Raw genomic sequence first — 22,481 nt, 5'->3', positions numbered from 1 at the left:
ATTTTAAGAGTACCAAAACAATATAGTACTAGATGCAGGACATCTATGGAGTGGACATTTGTGTATATAATTTTGTACACAAAATTTTAAATTTTAGTTATGAATATTAGATAAAATACTAGCTTATATTACCCATAAATATTACTATCCATAGCGCTATTTTTTATGTTAATTGTACTATGATTACGTTTTAAGAGCTTTAGAACAAAATTTCAATAACCAAGTTGACTAAATGAGAAAATAACTCAAATACTACACCATATAAATACAAAGGTTTATACAAATATGTAAAGATATTGTATGCCAGCACATAAATAATTTGCAATCATATATGTTTATTTCCATCTATCCATATTATTTATGCATAAATGTAGCTCTTATCTAATCTCCTAATTCCAAGCAGGTATGAAGTTTTTATTTCCTACTCCGTGTTTCTCACCTACTTTTGCAGTTGCTACATTAAACCATAACCTTCTATTTTTTTCTTTTTACAATAACAACTCAATTGAGAATGTCTTTTTATTATTGCAAGAAGATAATGTAAAAAGATTCTGTCTAATGCTAAGTTCCATTATTCTCAGTCTAATAAATCTTATCTCAGATGTTAGGTTCAAAAGACTTTTGGAAAGTCTTTAAAAGTGTCATTAACTAAAGTAAGTCTGACATTACATCTCCAATTTATAGGTCTGATCTTATTACTTCTCCAGAAGAAGTAATAAGAACAGACCAAATTATTTGCAAAGATAAAAAATATTTGAAAAGAACATTTCATCTAATTTGATTCTTGAACCTAATGGCCATATTTTCCACCCATTCCAGTTAAACAGATTAACTCATTGTTGGACATCCAAAATACTCACGCTTCTGATGCTAAAGTCAATTCTCTATTTAAATTTTCTACAACTTGTGGTTCAGACAACATTTCCTTCATAGTCTTACAAAAGTGTTCTTCAGTCCTTGCAAAACTATTATTAGATGCTAAATAAGTGGTTCCAATATTTAAAAACTTTAGAAAACACTCTGACCTCTCCAACTATCCTAAGATTAGTCTTCTCTCTAATATTAGTTATTTTATTTAAAGTTTTTAAGATTATTAAATCATTTCTTTCTAAATTCTTTATAAATTCTCAAAGGTCTACATTGTTCTAGTAACTTAGGAGTACTGCAAAGTTCTATCTTTGCTCCTGTATTGTTTCTTATCTACAATAATAGTCTTCCTGACAACCTTACATCTAAAGTAGCTCTATGAGCCTTGTAGAGATAAATACAGTAAAAAAAAAAGAATATAGTGTTTCTTAATTTTGTGTTAAATCAATAAAAAGATTTTATTAAGTTATACTTCTATTTATTTCTTATTAAAGATATTTTTTTTTTAATAGTTAAACTATATTTAACTATTTGAAAAGACTTGACAAAGGTAAATTGTTTAAGCTAAATATTTAATGAGCGTATTTATCATCTTTATATAAAAATAAAGAAACATTAATATTTTGCATACCAGAACAGCTTTTCTAATTTCAGCTTCAAATTCTAAATTTCGGTTTCTTGGAACATCCATAGATGGAAACAAATCATAGATCAGTCCCATGAAAACTGGTAAGTCATCTGTAACAATTTTTGGAATGTTAAAATCACGTAATGCTCTCATGAGAACCTGATCTTCTGCTCTCGCACGATCACCTCTCTTTAAAGTACCTGCTACTACTAAAACAGACTTAATAGCTCGTAATCCCCAATCATAATGATCCTAACAAAAAAAAAATTATAAAATATAGTTTTATTGCAGGTAGTAATCATAAAAAAATTAATGTAAAATTGTTTAAAATAAACAAAAGTTCAAATTTATTCCAAAAAATAAGAAACATTACTTACTATTGTATTATTTCAATTTTTTTTATTTTTACCTGTTTTGAAAGAAGCTCTTTACATAATGTGTAAAGGGTTATAAACTTCCTTGCAAGCATTTTTGCTTCAACAAACCCTTCTGCAACCAACATAATCTCACATATAAGTTCAAAATCAGGTACAACCATAGCACATGGTCTAAAGTTCAAAAAGTCATATAAAATCCTATAAGCTTTTGAACCCAAAAAAATATCAGATTTGATGCCAGTAAACAAAAGAATAACAAAAACATTTTAATTAACAATACTGTTTTGTTTTTTTGTCAAAAATCCTAAACATAAATATTTCTAGCAATTTTTGATTAGGAGTACTTTAATTTGAAAATAATTTTTTCCATATAAGATAAATATAATACTTGCCAAGGATTTACCTAAAAAGACATTTTAAATTTTCTGGGAGTTCAGTTCTTCCAGCATATCCTGGGTTCATGGTTATCCACATACCTACAGTTGGTATTAAGGATATTTCTTCACCCTGAAAAATAAATCGCTTTTTCTTATCACGAATAGCATCCTGGATTGATTTTACTTGAACAGCTATTACTGACAACACTTCAATTGAAATACGATTAAACTCGTCAAAACATCCCCAAGCTCCTGATTGTGCAAGTCCTTTGTAGATGTTACCACAACTCTAAATAAAATAGTATCACAAATTTTATTTTCAAAAATATTTTTTTTTAATTATCATTAAAAATTCTGTTCTTTCAAAAGCTTAAAATTATAGAGCAGAAAGTAAATGTTTTTTTTTTGTACAATAACATTTTGTCACAAGATTAAAATTAAGTTTAAAAGTTTTTCTTGATAATTAAAAATTAAAAGTTTTAAAAGTAAAGCATAAGCACATTTTTTAGAAATGAATCTATTTCTTCTTTTTAAAATATTCTATTTTAAATAACAAGTTCACCAGACTTTTTATATACCAAATAATTTATAAAATTCTGCATTATTTTTATATTTTGAATAGTTTACAAATTTTAGGTGGTTAAAAAATTGGGTTTTAAAGTCAGTTAGATTTTAACAAAGATTCCAATATGTATAATTAGTTAGGGTGATTTCTACTGTGTATGCAATACTTGAGACAAATTATTTACTATATATAAAACATAGTTCATTTTTTCTACATGGATTTAATGACTCAATGGTGTTTTGAAGGTTCAATAGCGTTTGAAAGGGTTCAATGGTGTTTGAAAGGTTCAAGGGTGCTTTAAAGTTCAATGGTGCTTTGAAGGTTCAATGGTGTTTTGAAGGTTTAATGGTGTTTTGAAAAATTTTGTTGTTGTATGAATTACTTTTTTGAGAATTTATTATAATATTATTATATTATAATAAATTCTCAAAAAAGTAGAGCTCTTTGTCATTCCTTATTTATTTGTCAAAGAGCTCTACAGAGCTCTTTGTCATTCCTTATTTATGGCATCAATCATTTTGAAACATTATATATATATATATATATATATATATATATATATATATATATATATATATATATATATATATATATATATATATATATATATATATATATATATATATGTATGTATATACATATATATATATATATATATATATATATATATATATATATATATATATATATATATATATATATATATACACACACACACACACACACACACACACACACACACACACAAATAATTCATATCTATATGTACTCAATAAATAGCTCTGCAAGTAAACAGTTAACTAAACACAAACAAGAACATTAAGTAAAAATAGAAAACAATTTTTTGAGATTATATTTTTTAAATTCATTTTTAAGATTTTATACTTTTTTAAATTGACAATAATAATCTATAGCAGTGTCAGTAGTAAATAGAATTTACCTCATTGTTATTAATAATTAACAATATTCATAGTTTCGTATATATTCTTACTCAGACAATTTTTTTATGTGGCTATACTAATACAAGTCAAATATTGAGTACTTAAAATTCTGAAAATGATCTTACCCTGTAGTCCATTTGCTCTGAGCAGTTAAAAACATAGACTATAATACCCAGTGCACGCCCTAAATCCTTTGTTGTTTCGGTTTTACCGGTTCCAGCTGGACCTGCTGGAGCACCACTCATATTTAAATGAAGTGACTGAGTTAGTGTGATGTAGCACCTGCATATACAAGTGAACTATGTCTCATTTTTTATATAATACTTATAAAAAATGTAAAGTATTGAAAATATAAAAGTATTAGACCCCAAACAAACCTGTCAGTTAATGGTGTAATAACAAGACGAGGTGTATTTCCAAGATACTCATAAAAATATTTAAACTGCGCATCACAGATGTTTACAAAACAATGCTGGAGATGATCGTCCCAACGATGTCTTAATTGACTTAACCATAAAAATGCTTGTGAATTTTCAACTTTTTGTTGAATTAACTTTGCAATTACATCTCGAGCATGAACATCAATAGTACAAATGGTCATTATTTTTTGTCTGTCACCTGGAGATAGATCTCCAACTAACATTGTTATTAATGTTGTGAGTTGTGTAATCTATTAAAAAAAAAAAAAAACTATATTATTATAATTTAGTAAATGTTAATGTACAATATAACATATTTGCATATTATGGTTATGACATTTTTTGAATCTGTTGTGACCATACTTCTATAACCTGAGAAATGTTGAGTAATTGATAAAAAACTGGTTTAATGGTAGTCTAGTTGCAAAAATATCCCCCCCCCCCCCTTGATAATAACGTGATTTTTCATAGATTACATGAGGACACATAAAGCTTATTTCCAACCCATTTATGAACAGCCACAAAAATAAATAAAACTAATTGTAAATTATATTTAGTATTTATAAACTACATATCATTGAAGTGGATCAATAAAAGTAATTATTTTCAGAAAGTTAGTTTTAACGCTTCACAGGTCATTCTTTCCAATAAATTTCACATTCGCATATTCCCATTTTTTTGAATTTTGAAGGAGATCTTCCATCAATTTAACACCTTGTTCAGCAATGATGTTTGTTCTTGGAATATGAACTACACTATCTTCTTTGCTCCAGTGTTTCATAAAGCACTTTAAAGCAGCTGTACACTTAATTTCAGTCAATGCATCAAGCATATAGTCATATGATTTATCAACAAATAATTATTTGCTGAACCAAAGTTTTTTCCATTAATTACAATAAAAGTTGCTACACTTTCAAGTTCACACCTCTATGTTGGTATAAGAAAATAGGCAAGAAGAACATATGATGCTCTAGAGTTCCATCTAGCACTGTGCAATGGAGGAAGCTTGTGCCACTTAATTTTTGGTAATTTTTTATGATTCTTGAAGTAACTAAAAGCTTCACATAACTCATAAAGGAATTTGAAGTCATCTTGCCATCCCAAGTTTATGTAATGGTTCAGCTTCATATGTCTAATTTTTTTGAAGATTTTCATAATTTTCTATACCATTTAATCACCCTGAGTTTACTGCTGTTGTGTCACATATAATCATTGAAATACATTTCCATGCATCAAAATCATTTAGCAATTTTTTAAAAGCTTCAAAAATACCATTGGATTTTTCACTTTCACATTTAACAATTCCTAATTTAATTTTCCTTTTCTCATTTTGAAGTATCACAACTTGGTATTCAGTCTTGTTTATTTTCTTTCCATCAAATTGTAGGCAGAATTGTTCTTCTTGTACCATTTTAGCAAAAATTTTCTTCATGCTTTCCCCTTGCCTTATAGTTGATCTCCATATTCCTGTCTGACTCGGAGTTCTATTTCAATACCTTTTTCAAATAACTTTTTACAGATTCTAGATGATTTATTTGTACTTAAAGATTCAGTTATCACAAGATTAGATGCTAACTTTGTTCTATTATATACTCTCTTCCTTGATTTTTTAATTCCACTGGTTCATAATTGTCTTGTGAATCTAAATCTGAACCACTTTCTTCTGATGCAGTTGAACTGCTAACTGGATAATTATTTGCTTTGCTTGTAGAAGTTGTATCTTTTGCATTACAAACTCTGACTTTTGAAGGATGTAATGACATTTGTGTGTTAGTACTGTGACCAACTTCTCCTGAACTAAATAATTGTATGTTATAAAACTTTTTATCTTCCAGACTAAGCCATATGCCCTTAATATTGGTGAGACCAAAAAGATCTCCAAAAACAAAGCATTTTTGCCAGGCTTTTTAAGATACTTGTCATGTTTTTCTATAACCTTTTCAATTTTTCTTCCAACTGATTTTTTAGAAATACTTGGAAAGTTGAGTTTGCTCCATAATTTACTTATTTCGACAGCAATTAACTTTACTCTTTCTTTTCTGCTTTTTTCAATTGATGCCAGGTAGTTGTAACGTCCAATAATAAAAGTTTTTTTTAGCATTCTATTAAATGAATCCAATGGTTTTTCAATAAAAGGTAGACCAATTCTTGATGTTATACGTTTTTCAAACGAAACGAAATTTTTTGGCCATACTCTTGAATATTTGTCAACAACAGTTTTGCTATATTTATTTGACATAATAGAAAAATCTAAAATGCATGGATAATATATGTTAGTAATGTTTTAATAATATTTTAACAAAAATACTTTTCTTTAAAAATTTACTGTATAAATATAAAATTAATTAAAAAAGACATTGAAATGGGTAAAGACAAAAGAAATGAGTAAAACATAAAACGCATTAGTATTAACTATTTTCTATATTTGTGTAATATTTCAGTTCAGACCAACATATTACACAAGCACATAAAATAGTTTTTACTTAGGTGTGTTTTATGCTATATAGCGAATTCAAAAATCAAATACTTCCATAATAGTCATAAAAACAACAATATTTTTACAGCATAACTTAATTGTGGGTGGGTGGGTGGGGGACATTTTTTAACTATATTCAATATTACTATGAAATTTTAATATTAACTATCATTTTCTCAGGTTTTAAAACTATGGCCAATGAAAACTGTGTAAAAAAATCATAACCCTAATGCATATGTTCCCTTTTTAGACAAGATTAAGAAAAATACCTGTTTTTTGTAGTAATCTTTCATAGCATTTTCATAACCTTCTTCTAAACGATTGAATGATATTCCAACTTCTGTTGTCCACCAAATTTGTGTTCCGCATAAGGCAACCTAAAGTTTAAAAATAATTTTTAACACAATAAATTAACATTAAAATATTTTGTATATTAACAAGGTATGTTAACGCAGATTATGTGTTATGGGACAATTAAAATGGAGTAATGAGTAATGAGAGACCCCTTTTAATACCCCTAACCTTTTGATACACTTAGTCTTAACAACATTAGTTAACAGTAAAAACTGACTTGTTTAATCAGAAATTCTCCCTTCATAAAAAAATATTTTCAAGATAAAAAATTTGAAATAATTTTCACTGACAAAAAAAGTATACATCTTTTTGTCCAAATAATATCACTATTTAAAACACTGCATAACCACATGACCATATAGTTTTAATTTTAGTAATTATTTAATTTTAGTAAATATGACAGCAACAATAAATATAATAGCTAATTCTATATTTAAAAAAGAATATTAAAACCTGTGCAGGATAATCAAACAGCCAATGGTCTCGTGGTTTCTCTTCATATGCTACCACTGCTTCAGATAATTCATGTCTGATTGTTTCTTGCATGCAATTAAGTAATCTAGTTAACCATGTTTCAACCTAAAATTAAATTTTTTATAAAAATTATTTTTTAAATACTTTTCATTTGCTATTACATATTTGATAACTAATAATTAATGTTCTAAACAACATTTTTAACTTATAAAAACACACTGCTTACTGCTAATTACACTTTAATACCACTTTAACATGTTAAGTTATTGAGTGGTATTTTGAAAAATTGAAATCCAAGTTGCAATTTTTTATTGTGATTGAAATAATAATATTGCCTCAATAATTGATAAATAATTTCAAATAGAAACTATGCTTTTAAAGTAAATATAGCCTTACGTCATACTAATGAAACTAGAATAATTACATTAAAATCAAGAAAAAACAATTGAAACATTTTTACCTGTCCAGTACACATAAATGGCTTGTTAAACTTAACATATTCATTTTCTTTACTATACATCCCAATAGCTTGTTTTGTTTGAACTCCATCATTGTCCTTTGTAAATTCTAGTGTTGACATATTATCAAATAATTTGGCCAAATGGCGACAAACCTAAATTTAAAATACTACACCTTTAAAAGAAGAAAATCTTTTAATAAACTTTTTTTTTTAAATCAAACTAAATTTCAGAAATATTATAAAATATTTAAAAGAACATGTAGCACCCATCATCTAGGTTCTAGAAGATAAAATAAAAAAACTGCTAAGTGTAAAAAAAAAAGAAAAAAAATCTAATTAATTAAAAAAAATGTTGTTTATTTTTAACAAGATATTCTAAAGATTTTGGCATTATTATGATAAATACTTAAAGTCTCTCAAGTTAATTAAACAACACCAACAACAAGATAAATATAAAGCAAGAATTCAAAAGAGGATGAGAAAAATTCTTCAAAAGATTGATGCAAATAACAATAAAAATTTAAGTAGTTTATACTTCAATGGAAAAAAAATTAAATGCTTACAAATTTACTCAAAGCAAGCAAATGATACTGAAAATTGTTGAAGAACAATTTCTCTTATTGAAGAATCAAGATTAAAATATATTGGAAATGCTACAAATTTGAAATTGACAAAGAATTTCCAAGCAGTTTGCTGAATTACTTGAAAAACAGGTAGATTCTATACCACTTTTGAATTAGTAAAATGTCTTTGCAATAAGAAATAATTTAAATAAATGAAAAAAATTAGCTTTAAATAGAGATTATAAAGCAATAACTGATTATACCATTATAACTTCTTGTTTAATGTAGATGTGAAATATTGGATAATTTGGTTGCCATAAGATGTAATAAAATCAATTTCGACATTGGTCATAAAAGCATAAAATTTAAACTTTTGAAAGAGCTTTAGGAAAGTCTTTAGAGTAGTTTATAAATTAACTCCATGCAAACTAGCTATCCTTTCACCATGTTTCAATTATTTTAGGTGGATCTAAATCAGGTTCTCAGATTTTTTTAATTTGTTTACTTATGTCAAACTGAAAAATTATTAATTATTGCATTCAGATTAGACTATATTTAAACTTGAATCCAACAAAATAATGCTGGATTCAAAACAATAATACTTGTTAATATATACAAATTGCAGTTTTGACTAGTATTTTTTATAAATATAATATTATTTATAAACTTATTTATTAGTGCTTACTTATTATCATTTATTAGTTTTGTAACCTATATTACTAAGTACAAGATTACAAAAATAACTTTTTTTTTTTTTACAATTTTTCAATACTTCTATGAAATTATAATTCATGAAATTAGTTTCAGAGCACTTTGTGTAACTATTTTATTCTTCAATAGCTTTGCTAACAAAATTATTAAATGTATATACTGTCATAAAAAAAATTAGAGCAAATAAAAAATTTACAGTTATGCATCCATAATTTAATAAAATGTCTGAAATAAAAAAAGTTTGTGAATTGAAAATAATTTTATGTGGAATTTTTATTAGCAACAACATGCAGTGGAAAGGTATGATAAATACTTTATCTCATATCTTTATATAATATTACTGTTAATAAATAAAAATATCTTTACATTATGAGGCTAGCATAAAACTTTATTAATGACGTTATACTGAAATAACCATCTGTGGGGATTCAGTACATGCATCAACTGAGGGTTTGGGCAGGTATTATCTAGTTATGAAGGACTTTTATTAAAGCAAAAAAAAATTACAGATTAATCTATCTTATAAAAGATTATATTTATCATTTGATTTCACATTATAAAAATTATTTATGGTAATAACCTAAAAAATAAATTAGCAAAAAAATTCATTGTAGCCCACAAATTAACACACCTTAAATAGTTATTAATTACTTAAATATTTTTAAATTGGTGCTTTATTATATCTTTGAGTATCTTCTTTAATACATTTTTTCTAGGAAATTAATCTTATTAAGAAAAAAATTTATTGGATTTATTGTAATATATATAAAAACTTGAGATAACAATTTTTTTTTAAATTGATTGCTTGCCTACCCAAACAAAAAGCCTCAGTTGATGTAGCAGCACTCCTTGAATGTTCTATCTATTTGTCAGTCAATGTATTAGCACTCCTCACATGTTCTACCTATTTGTCATTCAATGTATCAGATAAGTAGAACATGTATTCTTTACATGTTCTATTTATTTGTCAGTTGATGTATGTACACCTCTCGTGTGTTTTACTTATTTGTCAGTTGATGTATGTACACCTCTCGTGTGTTCTACTTATTTGTCAGTCAAAATATAGCAAAAACATTTGCTAAAAAATATAATATTTTTTGTACTAAAATTAAGGAAAAAAAATTCCAATTTAATATTTAAGTAAACTAGATGGTTGACAGGTCTGTTTCGAAATAAATCTTGTACAGACCTGTCAATCTTTAGTTTACTACTTACAAGTCTTATTAAATAGATACTTGATATAAATGTACCATTAAAAATATCACATAGATACTTCAATGATAGATACTTGATATAAATGTACCATTAAAAATATCACAAAGATACTTCAATGATAGATACTTGATATAAATGTACCATTAAAAATATCACATAGATACTTCAATGATAGATACTTGATTTAAATGTACCATTAAAAATATCACATAGATGCTTAGTTTACTGAACTATTTAAATAAAAATTTTATTTTTCGCTTTTTTGGTTCAAAAAATTATATTTTTAAGCTGTTATTAAATACACAGCATTACACTAATATATTGATGAGGTAACAAATAAAGATCATTACACTAATATATTGATGATATCACAAATAAATATCAAATTAGAGGACAAGTTACTTGATTAAAAATTCTGGTAAAAGAAAAGATTATAAAAATAAAAAACATTTAGAATGTTTTTAATTTTATTGAAAAAATAAAAAACATACCAGTCTATTAAGTTGTGTTTTTGTGGTTTTTTAAAAACAACAAAATTTAATTAGTTTTCTCAATAAAATTTAATGGTTTTTACACAAAGCAGACTTGCCATTTTTTAAGACACATTATTAAGAGTCGTTTTTTACCACAAATGGTGAATTTAAAGCATTTACTATAGAATTTTTTTTTTCTTATTGGGTCAAATCATTATATTTCAACCAATGGCTTGTGGGGTACCATCTCTGATTTTCCTGATTTTTACATATCATTATCTAAATGATGTAAATAGGTTAAATGTGCAATTTCAGAGTTCCAAGTGCAACAGTTTAGAGATTATAGCCTTACAAACACTCTCAGGTAGCCCCCCTCGGTTCCTCGAATGGTAAAAATAGACAACTTTAAGGCCTTATAACTTTTTTCTAACTTTCAGCAAGTGGCTCATTTTTTCTAGAACTATTTTCTAGATATTTCTGTCTTAAAATTTGTGATTTTCATTAGCTTGTATCATGTTAGAAAAAAACTACAGCCTCCTAAACTTTGGAAAAATTCTGAAAAATGCTAAATAAAGGCAAAATGAAGTTAACCGTAGTATTTTTCTATTCATCAACAAGTCCTTACATGTTAGTTTTCTAATTAGCTACAATGGTCTACAACAAGTTGGCAAAATATAAGCAGCTTGTTACATTTTAGAAATCAGTTTTATCTAAAAATATATAGTCCACTTTACTAAAAAGTCCCATTTTCAGCCATTTGGGGATGGCTCGTAAATTTTTCTAACACTTTGTATTGATCTGATATTAACAGCAAATAAGGCCATTAGATCTAACTATATAAAAATGTAAACATCACAAACTTGTCATGTTCACAACAAAAATGGCAGCATTTTTTATTAACCCTATTTTTCAATTATCAGGGCTGAATAGTGTTATTGGAAACCAGTGCCCCTCCAACCTGCTTTCTGGCCCATGTGAGGGATGTAACCCACTATCTGTAATTTGTTTTACAAAATTTTATATAATTGCTATAAAAACCATTTCTAGCCCAGCATTGTTGTTTATGTGAAAAGCATAGTTATCTTTTTTACAAAATTCTTGTATTCTCCCTTAATAATGGCAATACATAATAATGTAGTTGAAAACAATTATATATGATAATTCATTTCATCCTTTTTTTAATAAGATAAGAGTAAAATCCTCTAGTGTTTTTGAGCTCAGGGTCATGTAACGTGGCAATAATGTCACTAACTGGATACCAATGGATATCTGTGGTTGTTGGATACTTGAAATAATTGCCTGCTTTTTGTAAACAGCTAATACAAACTGTGTCACCTTTAAGATCAGTTATCTTTCCAGGAAAGAATTCACCAAAATAATTCACTAATACCCAATCATTAATATTGATATCAGTATTCATCGATTTTTGTGTATTAATGCAAGTATCTTGCAGCATGTGAAAAGAGTCAAATGTACTGCTCATTGATGTTACATAAGCTTTTAAACAGCATGATTGAGGTGAGAAATAATGGTATGGGCGAGTACCTTTGATGGCAGGAACATTCTCAAATCGTTTAGCAAGCACTTCATGTGTAATAGCAGCTGTTTCGGTTTCAGAAATGTAGATAAATCTGAAAAAGAGTTAACATAAATCATAATTCTATTTCCAAATATGTATTTAGTAAGGTCTTGTTTTAAGGAATCCTTTTCTATACTATTTGATTTTTTATAACTAAACATTCATACGTTATTTTTATTATTTTTGTTTAAATGCCTATTATGATATAGGATACTAGACATCAATTATTTGAAAAATATCATAACCTAAATGTACATACACTTTGACAATAGCATGATATATACCTGATGTTTTTAATTTTTTCTTTAGCAACTAAGAACATGTCCCTCGGTGTCAAAATTTGATTGCCAATTGGCCTTTGAAGGGATAGGTTATGAATAACTCTTTTCACTGTACCACCTATTCCATCACATGCACTTTTTCCATGTGCAGTCCCAAAAAAATGCCAGTCTGCTTTTAGTCCATAGTCTTTTTCATGAAAACACAGGTTTTTCAAATTAAACCTAAAACACAATAAGAAAAAAACCTATTCAGTTAAAGATTATCAATTTTGTATCCAATTTCAAAAACATCATTTCAAGGGCTGAAAATAGTTTGTCTAGAATAGGTAATTGTTATCAAAATTTTTTAAAAATATTGTGATATGAAAATTTAACCTATTTTTATACTGGCTGCTTGCACCATCAGTGAAATAATTGATCTTCTGAACTTGTGGATATTCCTCTTTCAGAATTGGTATGATTTTGGAAACATAACTGAAAACTGCCTCAGTATTGTGAATTAGATTGTCAGATATAACACAATAACATTTGCTTACTGGTGATTGGTTTCCATTTAAAGATTGCACATATATGACAAATGGATGGAGAGTTGCTTGATTTTTGGAAAAATAGGATGACTGAACTTCATCTTGTATAATAAATGAAAAATTTTCAGCAAAATCCATTTGCATAATACATTCATTTGGCTTCATGTTTTCTTTGAGCTGGTTTAAAAAGAATGTCTGTGATTTGCTGACATAATGATGTTTTGTGAGGTTATATAACTTGTCTGTTAACTCTTCTAGAAACTCATCAGGACTTTTAACTATAGTTTCCAAGGAGCATCTATCAGTCTTCAACCATTGCTTATAAGTTATTTCATTTGCTGAATCCCCTAACAGTTCATTTAACTTTTTTTCAATTCTCTTTTTTCCAGGACACTTCTCACACTCATGAAACATACATGGTTTATTTTCTATTGAACATACAGCTAAGGCCATCAAATCTTTTGACTTTATTTCATTTTTTAATGATTTAACCATAAGATTTGGATTTTGATGGTCAATACAAACACAGACTGTGTGCGTGCCAGATTTTCCTGCAACAATACAATGTTGTGGCCTTAAAAGAGCAAATGATGTCAGTCCCACCTTTACTACACCATTAGATTTTGATTCTTCTAACCATTTCTGGTAAAGTTCTGAAAGATTGCATAGTATGAGTCGTTTCTGAATGTGCTGTCTACCATCAACTATCTTTATGCTAATGTAATCCTGTGCTCCTGGCAATAACCTGCTGTTACTATCATCCTCATAAAAGTTGACAATTTGATTTACAACTTCAGTAGTCAATTTTTTAGGATTTCTTATGTCTGTTGATCTCTCACCAAGGATTCCTTTAACATCCCGCAAAGCTCTAGCTTGCTTCACCATATATTGTGTTGTTTTAAATTCATTTATTGTTTCCTGAATAGTCCAATGGACTGGAGCTAAAGTGAGCAATTTTATTTTTTGTGAAATATTGATCTCATTACGAAACTTTTGTTTAAGCTGTTCTACAATAAAATCTAAAGAGGAACTTTTGAGCATACTAATTTGAAACTCATCTCGTTCAGATGCATTCAATGATTCATTTAGCAACTTAACTTTCTTTTTTATTTTATTGTCTATTTGTAGCATACTCATGCTGGATGATCTTTTAATAGGAGACACACCAAATTTAACAAGACAAGGATTTATAGTATCAATTTGTGTGACAGAGTTATCAGGTGATATGTAATCTGGGTCATGTCTCTTGTCAACTTCTTCAACATTCTTGACTTTTCTTACACAACCAAAACATATTTTTTTACCCAGGAATTAAATTAGAGTCCAGTTGATTATGCTCCAGAGTGACAGTTGTCAGGTTTCCTTTAACAATCTTTGAATGAATTGAGAACGGGTCACAACATGATTTATGGTATGTTGAATAGTAATTAATAAATTGTAACCTATGGTGAGTGCAAATTGTATGCAAATGAATATTTCTTATTCCAGTTCTTAAGGTCAGCAGGTATTTATCTTCATTTACTATTTCTGAAATTTCAGACTGACTGCAGTATGTATTTTTATGACAATCTAACTTTAGTTCAATACCAATAGAACAAGTATTCATGTTTATCTAATAAATTCAATTAAGATGAAATATTATTGAACCTTCTTATGTATAATTTTCTATGAAGTTATATAGGAGAAGTAAGTTCAATAATGATTTGATTACATATATATATATATATATATATATATATATATATATATATATATATATATATATATATATATATATATATATATATATATATTTTTTTTTTTTTTTTTAAACATCTTCGCTTCCAACAAGGCTGCAAGCAGCCACTAATTAAAGTTGGAAGTTACTGTAAGAGAAAAGATGAAGATTGTAGAGCAAGATAACGATTGACGGACAATTTAAAAGATTGCAAATTATATGAATCAGGAAAGCAAGATGAAGGAAGCGAATTCCAAAGAGCTGATGTTCGAGGAAAAAAACTAGACGAATAAGCGTTTTTGGAGCACTTAGGAACAGTCACAGAAAAAGGATGACACTTAATTGAATGACGAGTAACACGAGAATGAATTTTAGTAGATGGCACAAGAGACGTTAGCTCTTTCGAGCAGTGCCCATTATAGTATTTGTAGAAAAGAGAAAGAGAAGCAACATTACGACGATGTGATAATGGTTGAAGGTTGGCTGCAAGAGCAGGTCCAACTATGTTTACAATGCGTTTTTGCACCTTGTCTAAAAGAGAAAGGGCATCATTAGAAGATCCGCCCCAGATATGGCAACAGTATTCCATACAAGGCCGGATTTGAGATTTATAGAGGTAGAGAATAGAATCCAGAGTAAGAAAGTGGCGAGCTCGATAAAGAGATGCAACCTTAGCAGATGCTAATTTTGCAACCGATTTGATATATGGTTTCCAAGAAAGATTGGAAGTAAGAGTTAATCCTAGAAGATGAAGAGTAGGTGACTCATCGAGTACATCACCGTTCATAAATATAGGAAGATCTAAATTATTGCGATAACGATTGGCTGAAAAAAATTGAGTTTTATCTGAATTAAAGTTCACCAGCCACTGTGAGCCCCATGCTGTAGCAGAAGTGAGATCCTTTTCAAGCTCAAATGCCCCCTCCAGGCAATCAGAGGGTGTTGGTTTCTTATCACGACAAGAATAAATGGTAGTATCATCAGCAAACAATGCCACCTTAGATGTGAGAATATCTGGAAGATCGTTAATGTAAATTAAAAAGAGTATAGGGCCAAGGATAGAACCTTGAGGAACCCCTGAAGTTACAGAATAAGAAGAAGAGTGTTGTCCATCGAGGACAACTTTTATGCTACGATTGGAAAGGAACGATTCAATGATCTTAAAGATGTTGCCGGATACACCATAAGAAGAAAGCTTATGGAGAAGACCAGCATGCCAAACTTTATCAAACGCTTTTGAAATGTCAAGAGCGATGGCCTTAACCTCTCCACCTTCATCTAATGCACGATAAAACCTGTCAGTTATTACTGTTAGCAAATCAGCTGTAGAACGAGAAGATCGAAATCCATATTGATGGTCAGAAAGTAAGTTATTAGATTCAAGATGAGAAATTAAGTGTTTGTTAATTAAAGATTCAAAAACCTTGCTTATGATAGGAAGAAGACTTATGGGACGGTAGTTAGACGAATCAGATCGCTCCCCAGAATTTTTGAAGATAGGGATAATAGATGCGGCTTTCCAGCAGGCTGGAAAACAAGACTCTGATAAGCACTTGTTGAATAGTTTTGAGAGTATAGACGACAGCTCCAGAGAACACTTCTGCAAGACAATAACAGGTATGTTGTCTGGGCCACAAGCTGTAGAAGAGTCTAGGCAGGAGATCACTTTAGATACAGATGCTGGAGTGATATGAATGTCAAGCAATGGATCAACCTGTTTGTTGGCAATATCAGGTAGAACGCAATTAGTGGAATCAAGAGATGATATTGATGAAAAGTTTTTAGCAAACAGTTCGGCTTTGTCTTTAGGTGAGGTGACAAAGTCTGAACCATACAAGAGAGGTGGAATTATAGATTTGCCCTTATTATTGATATTATTAAAGATTCTCCAGAAGTCACGAGAGCCTAATTTTTGAGATGAGATACGAGATTTCATGACCTGAGAATAGCGGGTTTTGGCGTTAGACAAAACCTTTTTACAGTTGTTTCTAGCAGTAATAAACAGACGTCTGTTTTCTGGAGAATTGTTTTGCTGATAAATATGGAAGTAACGGTTTCGATTGGCAATCGCAGCAGCACAGTGTGAGGAAAACCATGGAGGAGAGTGAGGCTTGACCTGGAATCGTCGAGAGGGAATAAAAGATTCCATGCCAGCCTGAATCTACGAAGTTATATAAGAAGCACATTTGTCGACAGGAAGTTGAAAGATTTCTACCCAAGGGCCATCACGAAGAAAATCACGGAAAGAATCCCAGTCAGCTTTACTGTAGTTGTAAGAGGTTCGATAGTAGGGGTATTCAGGTGATGAAGAAGAATGAGATATTAGTTTTAAAGAGATCAAACTGTGATCAGAAGCACCTAAGGGTGAATGTGGAGAAACTGAGCACTGACTAGGATCAGAAACAAGACATAAGTCGAGTAGAGAAGGTAAATGATTCGGGTTGTCAGGAAAGCGAGTTGGAAAGTTGACTATTTGAGTTAGGGATTGAGAAAGGCAAAAGTTGTGGGCTTTAATGCCTGCAGAGTCACTGACACTAGAGCCAAGCCATTCAGAGTGGTGAGCATTAAAGTCACCGACAACAACTATATTAGCTGATGGATAAAGAGAGAGGGCTTGGTCAATATGATCAGAAATAACATCAAAAAGAGTACAGTCTTGAGATGAAGGAGATCGATATAGAACAAAGAGAAAGGCAATAGAGTGAAGTGGTGCTAAACGAAAGCACATGAAAGAATAGTCTGTGGATTCAAACCTAGTTTCACGACAAACAGGTGAATTCTTACGAATGTAAATGCCCAGGCCAAGCATGTGACTATTGGAGTCTTTACGAATCAGAGGAAGATAACCATCAACACTAAGATCACAAGATGAGACAGCCGAACTCAAATTAGTCTCACAAAGAGCAAGTAGGTCTGGTGAACTTTGCAAGAGATAAGACTCAACAGAAGAAAAGTTACTTCGAAGACCACGAATATTAGTGAATGATAGGTTTAGAGAACTTCGTGATGATGATGGTTTTTTGTGTTTTATAGTTTTTGGTACTTTATTCATTTTTAAATTAGATTGAAGAACTTGATTCAAAGCATAGATAGTACTCAGAACACTGTTTAATAGCCCAAGCAATTGCCTCATTACTACTAATAAACCCTAAGCCGTAACAAAGGGCTCCAAATGTGGCCTCCGCAATGCACACCAAAAGTACAAACAGGGACACCATCCATGCGCAACATGGCACTGTTAATACTTTGATATTTTTCAGCTGTTGATGGAATCAGCCTCTCTGAGAGCTACCACAGAGTTCGGGAAACCTGACTACCAGCCGGCTTCAGAACCATAAAACTGAGTTTTAGAGCTGTACCCTCATAAGGAGATAATAGAATGAGTTGCCTAGACATAAAAACAGTGACACAAGCAAACCCAAGCATTGAGTCAAGAAGAATATCTATATATATATATACATATATATATATATATACATATATATATATATATATATATATATATATATATATATATATATATATATATATATATATATATATACATATATATATATGTATGTATGTATGTATGTATGTATGTATGTATGTATGTATGTATGTATGTATGTATGTATGTATGTATGTATGTATGTATGTATGTATGTATGTATGCATGTATTTATGTATGTATGTATGTATGTATGTATGTATGTATGTATGCATGTATGTATGTATGTATGTATGTATGTTTGTATGTATGTATGTATGTATGTATGTATGTATGTATGTATACATGTATTCCTACATACATACATACATACATACATACATACATACATACATACATACATACATACATACATACATACATACATACATACATACATAAGATCCAACAATTAAAAACACATACAAATAATGTAATGAAAAAAATGGAAACAAACTGCAATAGCAAAGTTTATTGAACAGAAAAATATCAAGGTAAGTTATTTTGAGTTATAAATGCTTATATATTTACATTTGCAAAAGGGTATATTATATAGAATCATTGCATTTTTAGATAAATAGTTAAAATTAACTAATAAAATTGAAACTCATACTTTGTTAAAAAACTTATTTAAACAAAACATTAAATCAATATTGTAATGGCTTGATTAGTCTTGTTATACTTCATATTGCCAGTAATGTATGAACCCACTGTCCTACTATTGCCTTGAATTATTAGCAATTCAATCAACTATAAAAAAATCATCATAATAAAGATTAAATCGCAATTTTATGATTAACTAAATTTTTTTTGAGTGTCACCTTTTAAAAATAATGCAGGCTCTATATAGTTATTACCCCTTTAGTTGTGCTCCTATCCGGTATAAAGTCCAGATCAGGGAGAAAGTAACCAACCATATCTCTTTTTTTTTAAGAAATGACTTATGATAGGCTACATCCCTCACATGGGCCAGAAAGCAGGTTGGAGGGGCACTGGTTTCCAATAACACTATTCAGCCCTGATAATTGAAAAATAGGGTTAATAAAAAATGCTGCCATTTTTGTTGTGAACATGACAAGTTTGTGATGTTTACATTTTTATATAGTTAGATCTTATGGCCTTATTTGCTGTTAATATCAGATCAATACAAAGTGTTAGAAAAATTTACGAGCCATCCCCAAATGGCTGAAAATGGGACTTTTTAGTAAAGTGGACTATATATTTTTAGATAAAACTGATTTCTAAAATGTAACAAGCTGCTTATATTTTGCCAACTTGTTGTAGACCATTGTAGCTAATTAGAAAACTAACATGTAAGGACTTGTTGATGAATAGAAAAATACTACGGTTAACTTCATTTTGCCTTTATTTAGCATTTTTCAGAATTTTTCCAAAGTTTAGGAGGCTGTAGTTTTTTTCTAACATGATACAAGCTAATGAAAATCACAAATTTTAAGACAGAAATATCTAGAAAATAGTTCTAGAAAAAATGAGCCACTTGCTGAAAGTTAGAAAAAAGTTATAAGGCCTTAAAGTTGTCTATTTTTACCATTCGAGGAACCGAGGGGGGCTACCTGAGAGTGTTTGTAAGGCTATAATCTCTAAACTGTTGCACTTGGAACTCTGAAATTGCACATTTAACCTATTTACATCATTTAGATAATGATATGTAAAAATCAGGAAAATCAGAGATGGTACCCCACAAAGTTTCCTTGAAATTGGTTGAAATATAATGATCTGACCCTATTACCATTTGAAATTAAAAGTAAAAAAATTGAAAATTGACCCTGTTGAGCACTTGAACTTTTAAAATTTAAACTATTTACTAACAACTGTTTTAAATGAATCAAATGTATTTAAGAAAGGTTTAACTATATAATTACTGAAAAGAATCATCATGTTTTAATAGTTAACAAGGGTATTTTACTGAAAACTATGATGTATACTATTATAACGAAAAAATAAAAAATTATTAAGATATATTTGAAGAAGCTTATATACATGTCACCTACCTCTAAAGGTTGATTTCCTTTAGATAAAATATCAAGTAAGTCAGCAGGAGAAACAAAGTAAAAACGTGGAAATGCAAGACGTTTAGTCTCTAAGTACTCTGCTAAAGCTTTTTCACATAAACTTAATCTATAAAAAAAAATCAAATATACCATGCATAATTTGTAAAGAAGAGATTGAATATACAGTCATGGACAAAAGTTTGTGACTACTGCGATTTTCGCATATTTTTTAATGTATTCTACTCTGAATTGCTTTTGGGCTACTTTAGTGCTACAATTTTGTACCAATTTGTGCTAATTGTCAATTAGAGTCTAAAATTGATGTTTACATGTTTATTTTCAGATATAACTGAAATATTTTGGAACATTTTATATAACGGAGACCTTATTTGAAGCAGTACTAGTTAAAATGGTACATGGTAAAGAACTGAAAAGGACATCTGAAAAGTGAGCTCAGGTTGTTATTTTGTACTAAGAGAACATTTCTATAAGACAGATAGCCAAAAAGCTCGGTATTTCACATTCCACTGTTGTAGCTACTGTAAAAAGAAATCAAGAGCTGAAAAGTTTTAAATCCCGTTCATGCGCTGGGCGCCCGAAGGTTACAAGCACCGAAGCCCGAAGGTTACAACCGTATAGATAATGCTATAATAAAGGCAGTAAAAAAATCACCAAGAGCATCCTCAAGTGCCATTAGAGGCAAACTGCCTGGATCATTATCCAAGAAACCAAACAGTCTGACAATATGCAGACAATTATTTGATGTAGGCTTGAAATCTTACCGACCAGCACAGAAGCCGAAGCTTTCACCAAAGAATATTCACGATCGCATAGCGTTTTGTCAAAAGTACAGGCAGTGGACACCAGCCCAGTGGAAACAAGTGATGTTTTCAGATGAGACAACATTCACACAATTCTACTAATTTTGTAGACATGTCAGACGCCCACCAAATCAGAGGCATAATCCAAAGTACGTTATACCAACAGTCAAACAGGCTCCAAAAGTTATGGTTTGAGGAGCAGTCTCTGGTAGCGGTCGTGCCGGCATTTGGATTATGCCTAAAAATACAACGATCAATGGTGCTGTTTACTTGAGTATACTGATGGATAAGCTGCCACCATTTGTACCAATACATGACATCACTCATTTCCAGCATGATGGCGCACCTTGTCATGGTACCAAGGCTGTTAAGGACTGGCTGCGCTCTGAAAACATCCCGCTACTTGAACCTTGGCCAGGCAACAGTCCAGATCTCAATATTATTGAGAATGTTTGGACTGTAATGAAGAAGAAGATTGCTGCACATAGCTCAAGTTCTGAAGATGACCTCATCAACTGGATTAAACGCGTGTGGGTGCAGGAGATTATGCCAGACTATTGCAAGAAACTGAGTGAATCGATGCCAGGACGTATTGAAAATATTTTCAAAAATAAAGGATTTCATTGTAAATACTAAAATATGAATAGACATGCTGTTTAACCTGTATAGTGTGAATAAACATTCGAAATATATGTACTGATTTATTATTTACTACTTGTTTTTCTAAATTTTGAGTGTTTTTTGTAAAAAATTGCAGTGGTCGCAAACTTTTGTCCATGACTGTAATAAACTTAATCTATAAAAAAAAAAATCAAATATAACATACATAGTTTGTAAAGAAGAGATTGAATATAATAAACTTATATTGTTTAATCAATAAAAAACAAAGTTAAGTGTAACTAATGGAGATTTTATATAAATTAGGTATTTATTATATTTCTGATATCAATTTATTTCTGATATCAATTTTTATATATGTCTGATATCAATTAAAGTTTAAATTTAAATCTTTAAAAAGCCCAAAGTTTGAAGACTAAAATACATTTAAAATATTTTTATTATATTTTCATTTTACTGTTTTCATTATACATAATGTCAAACAGAGATAAAGAGCAAGAAAACAACTTTAAATTTTGTCAAAAGTTGTTAAAATTTTTAAAATTGAACCTTAAAAT

The 22,481-nt window shown here is 29.5% G+C and overlaps 2 protein-coding genes across 2 annotated transcripts in view; both read right to left on the bottom strand.

The window, feature by feature from the left end:
• Window positions 1-22,481, bottom strand: part of LOC100207065 (dynein beta chain, ciliary) — a 129,437-nt gene that overhangs the window by 35,588 nt on the left and 71,368 nt on the right. Inside the window, exons 25-33 of the mRNA XM_065803627.1 lie at window positions 20,486-20,612; window positions 7,939-8,091; window positions 7,458-7,583; window positions 6,920-7,027; window positions 4,133-4,425; window positions 3,881-4,037; window positions 2,276-2,538; window positions 1,905-2,043; window positions 1,499-1,747 (exon numbers count right to left, since the gene is read on the bottom strand). Of these exons, the coding sequence (XP_065659699.1) occupies window positions 1,499-1,747; window positions 1,905-2,043; window positions 2,276-2,538; window positions 3,881-4,037; window positions 4,133-4,425; window positions 6,920-7,027; window positions 7,458-7,583; window positions 7,939-8,091; window positions 20,486-20,612 (1,615 nt within the window). The remainder of the gene's footprint in view (window positions 1-1,498; window positions 1,748-1,904; window positions 2,044-2,275; window positions 2,539-3,880; window positions 4,038-4,132; window positions 4,426-6,919; window positions 7,028-7,457; window positions 7,584-7,938; window positions 8,092-20,485; window positions 20,613-22,481) is intronic.
• LOC136084128 (uncharacterized) lies at window positions 12,063-14,589 on the bottom strand. Its single transcript, XM_065804276.1, has 3 exons — window positions 13,136-14,589; window positions 12,764-12,982; window positions 12,063-12,531 (listed from the first exon to the last, which is right to left on the bottom strand). Exons 1-3 carry the CDS (start codon window positions 14,422-14,424, stop codon window positions 12,063-12,065), a joined length of 1,977 nt encoding a protein of 658 aa, XP_065660348.1. The 5' UTR covers window positions 14,425-14,589.

This window comes from Hydra vulgaris, chromosome 08, assembly GCF_038396675.1.
Source record: "Hydra vulgaris chromosome 08, alternate assembly HydraT2T_AEP".
NCBI lineage: Eukaryota > Metazoa > Cnidaria > Hydrozoa > Anthoathecata > Hydridae > Hydra > Hydra vulgaris.
This window is presented reverse-complemented; position numbering and strand designations above follow the sequence as displayed.

Coding starts and splice junctions, on each gene's coding strand:
- LOC136084128 (XM_065804276.1), bottom strand. CDS start 14,424: ATGAGTATGCTACAAATAGACAATAAAATAAAAAAGAAAGTTAAGTTG. Junction 12,983..13,135: donor AGCAGCCAGTATAAAAATAG/GTTAAATTTTCA, acceptor ATTGTGTTTTAG/GTTTAATTTGAAAAACCTGT. Junction 12,532..12,763: donor GAAAAAATTAAAAACATCAG/GTATATATCATG, acceptor ACTCTTTTTCAG/ATTTATCTACATTTCTGAAA.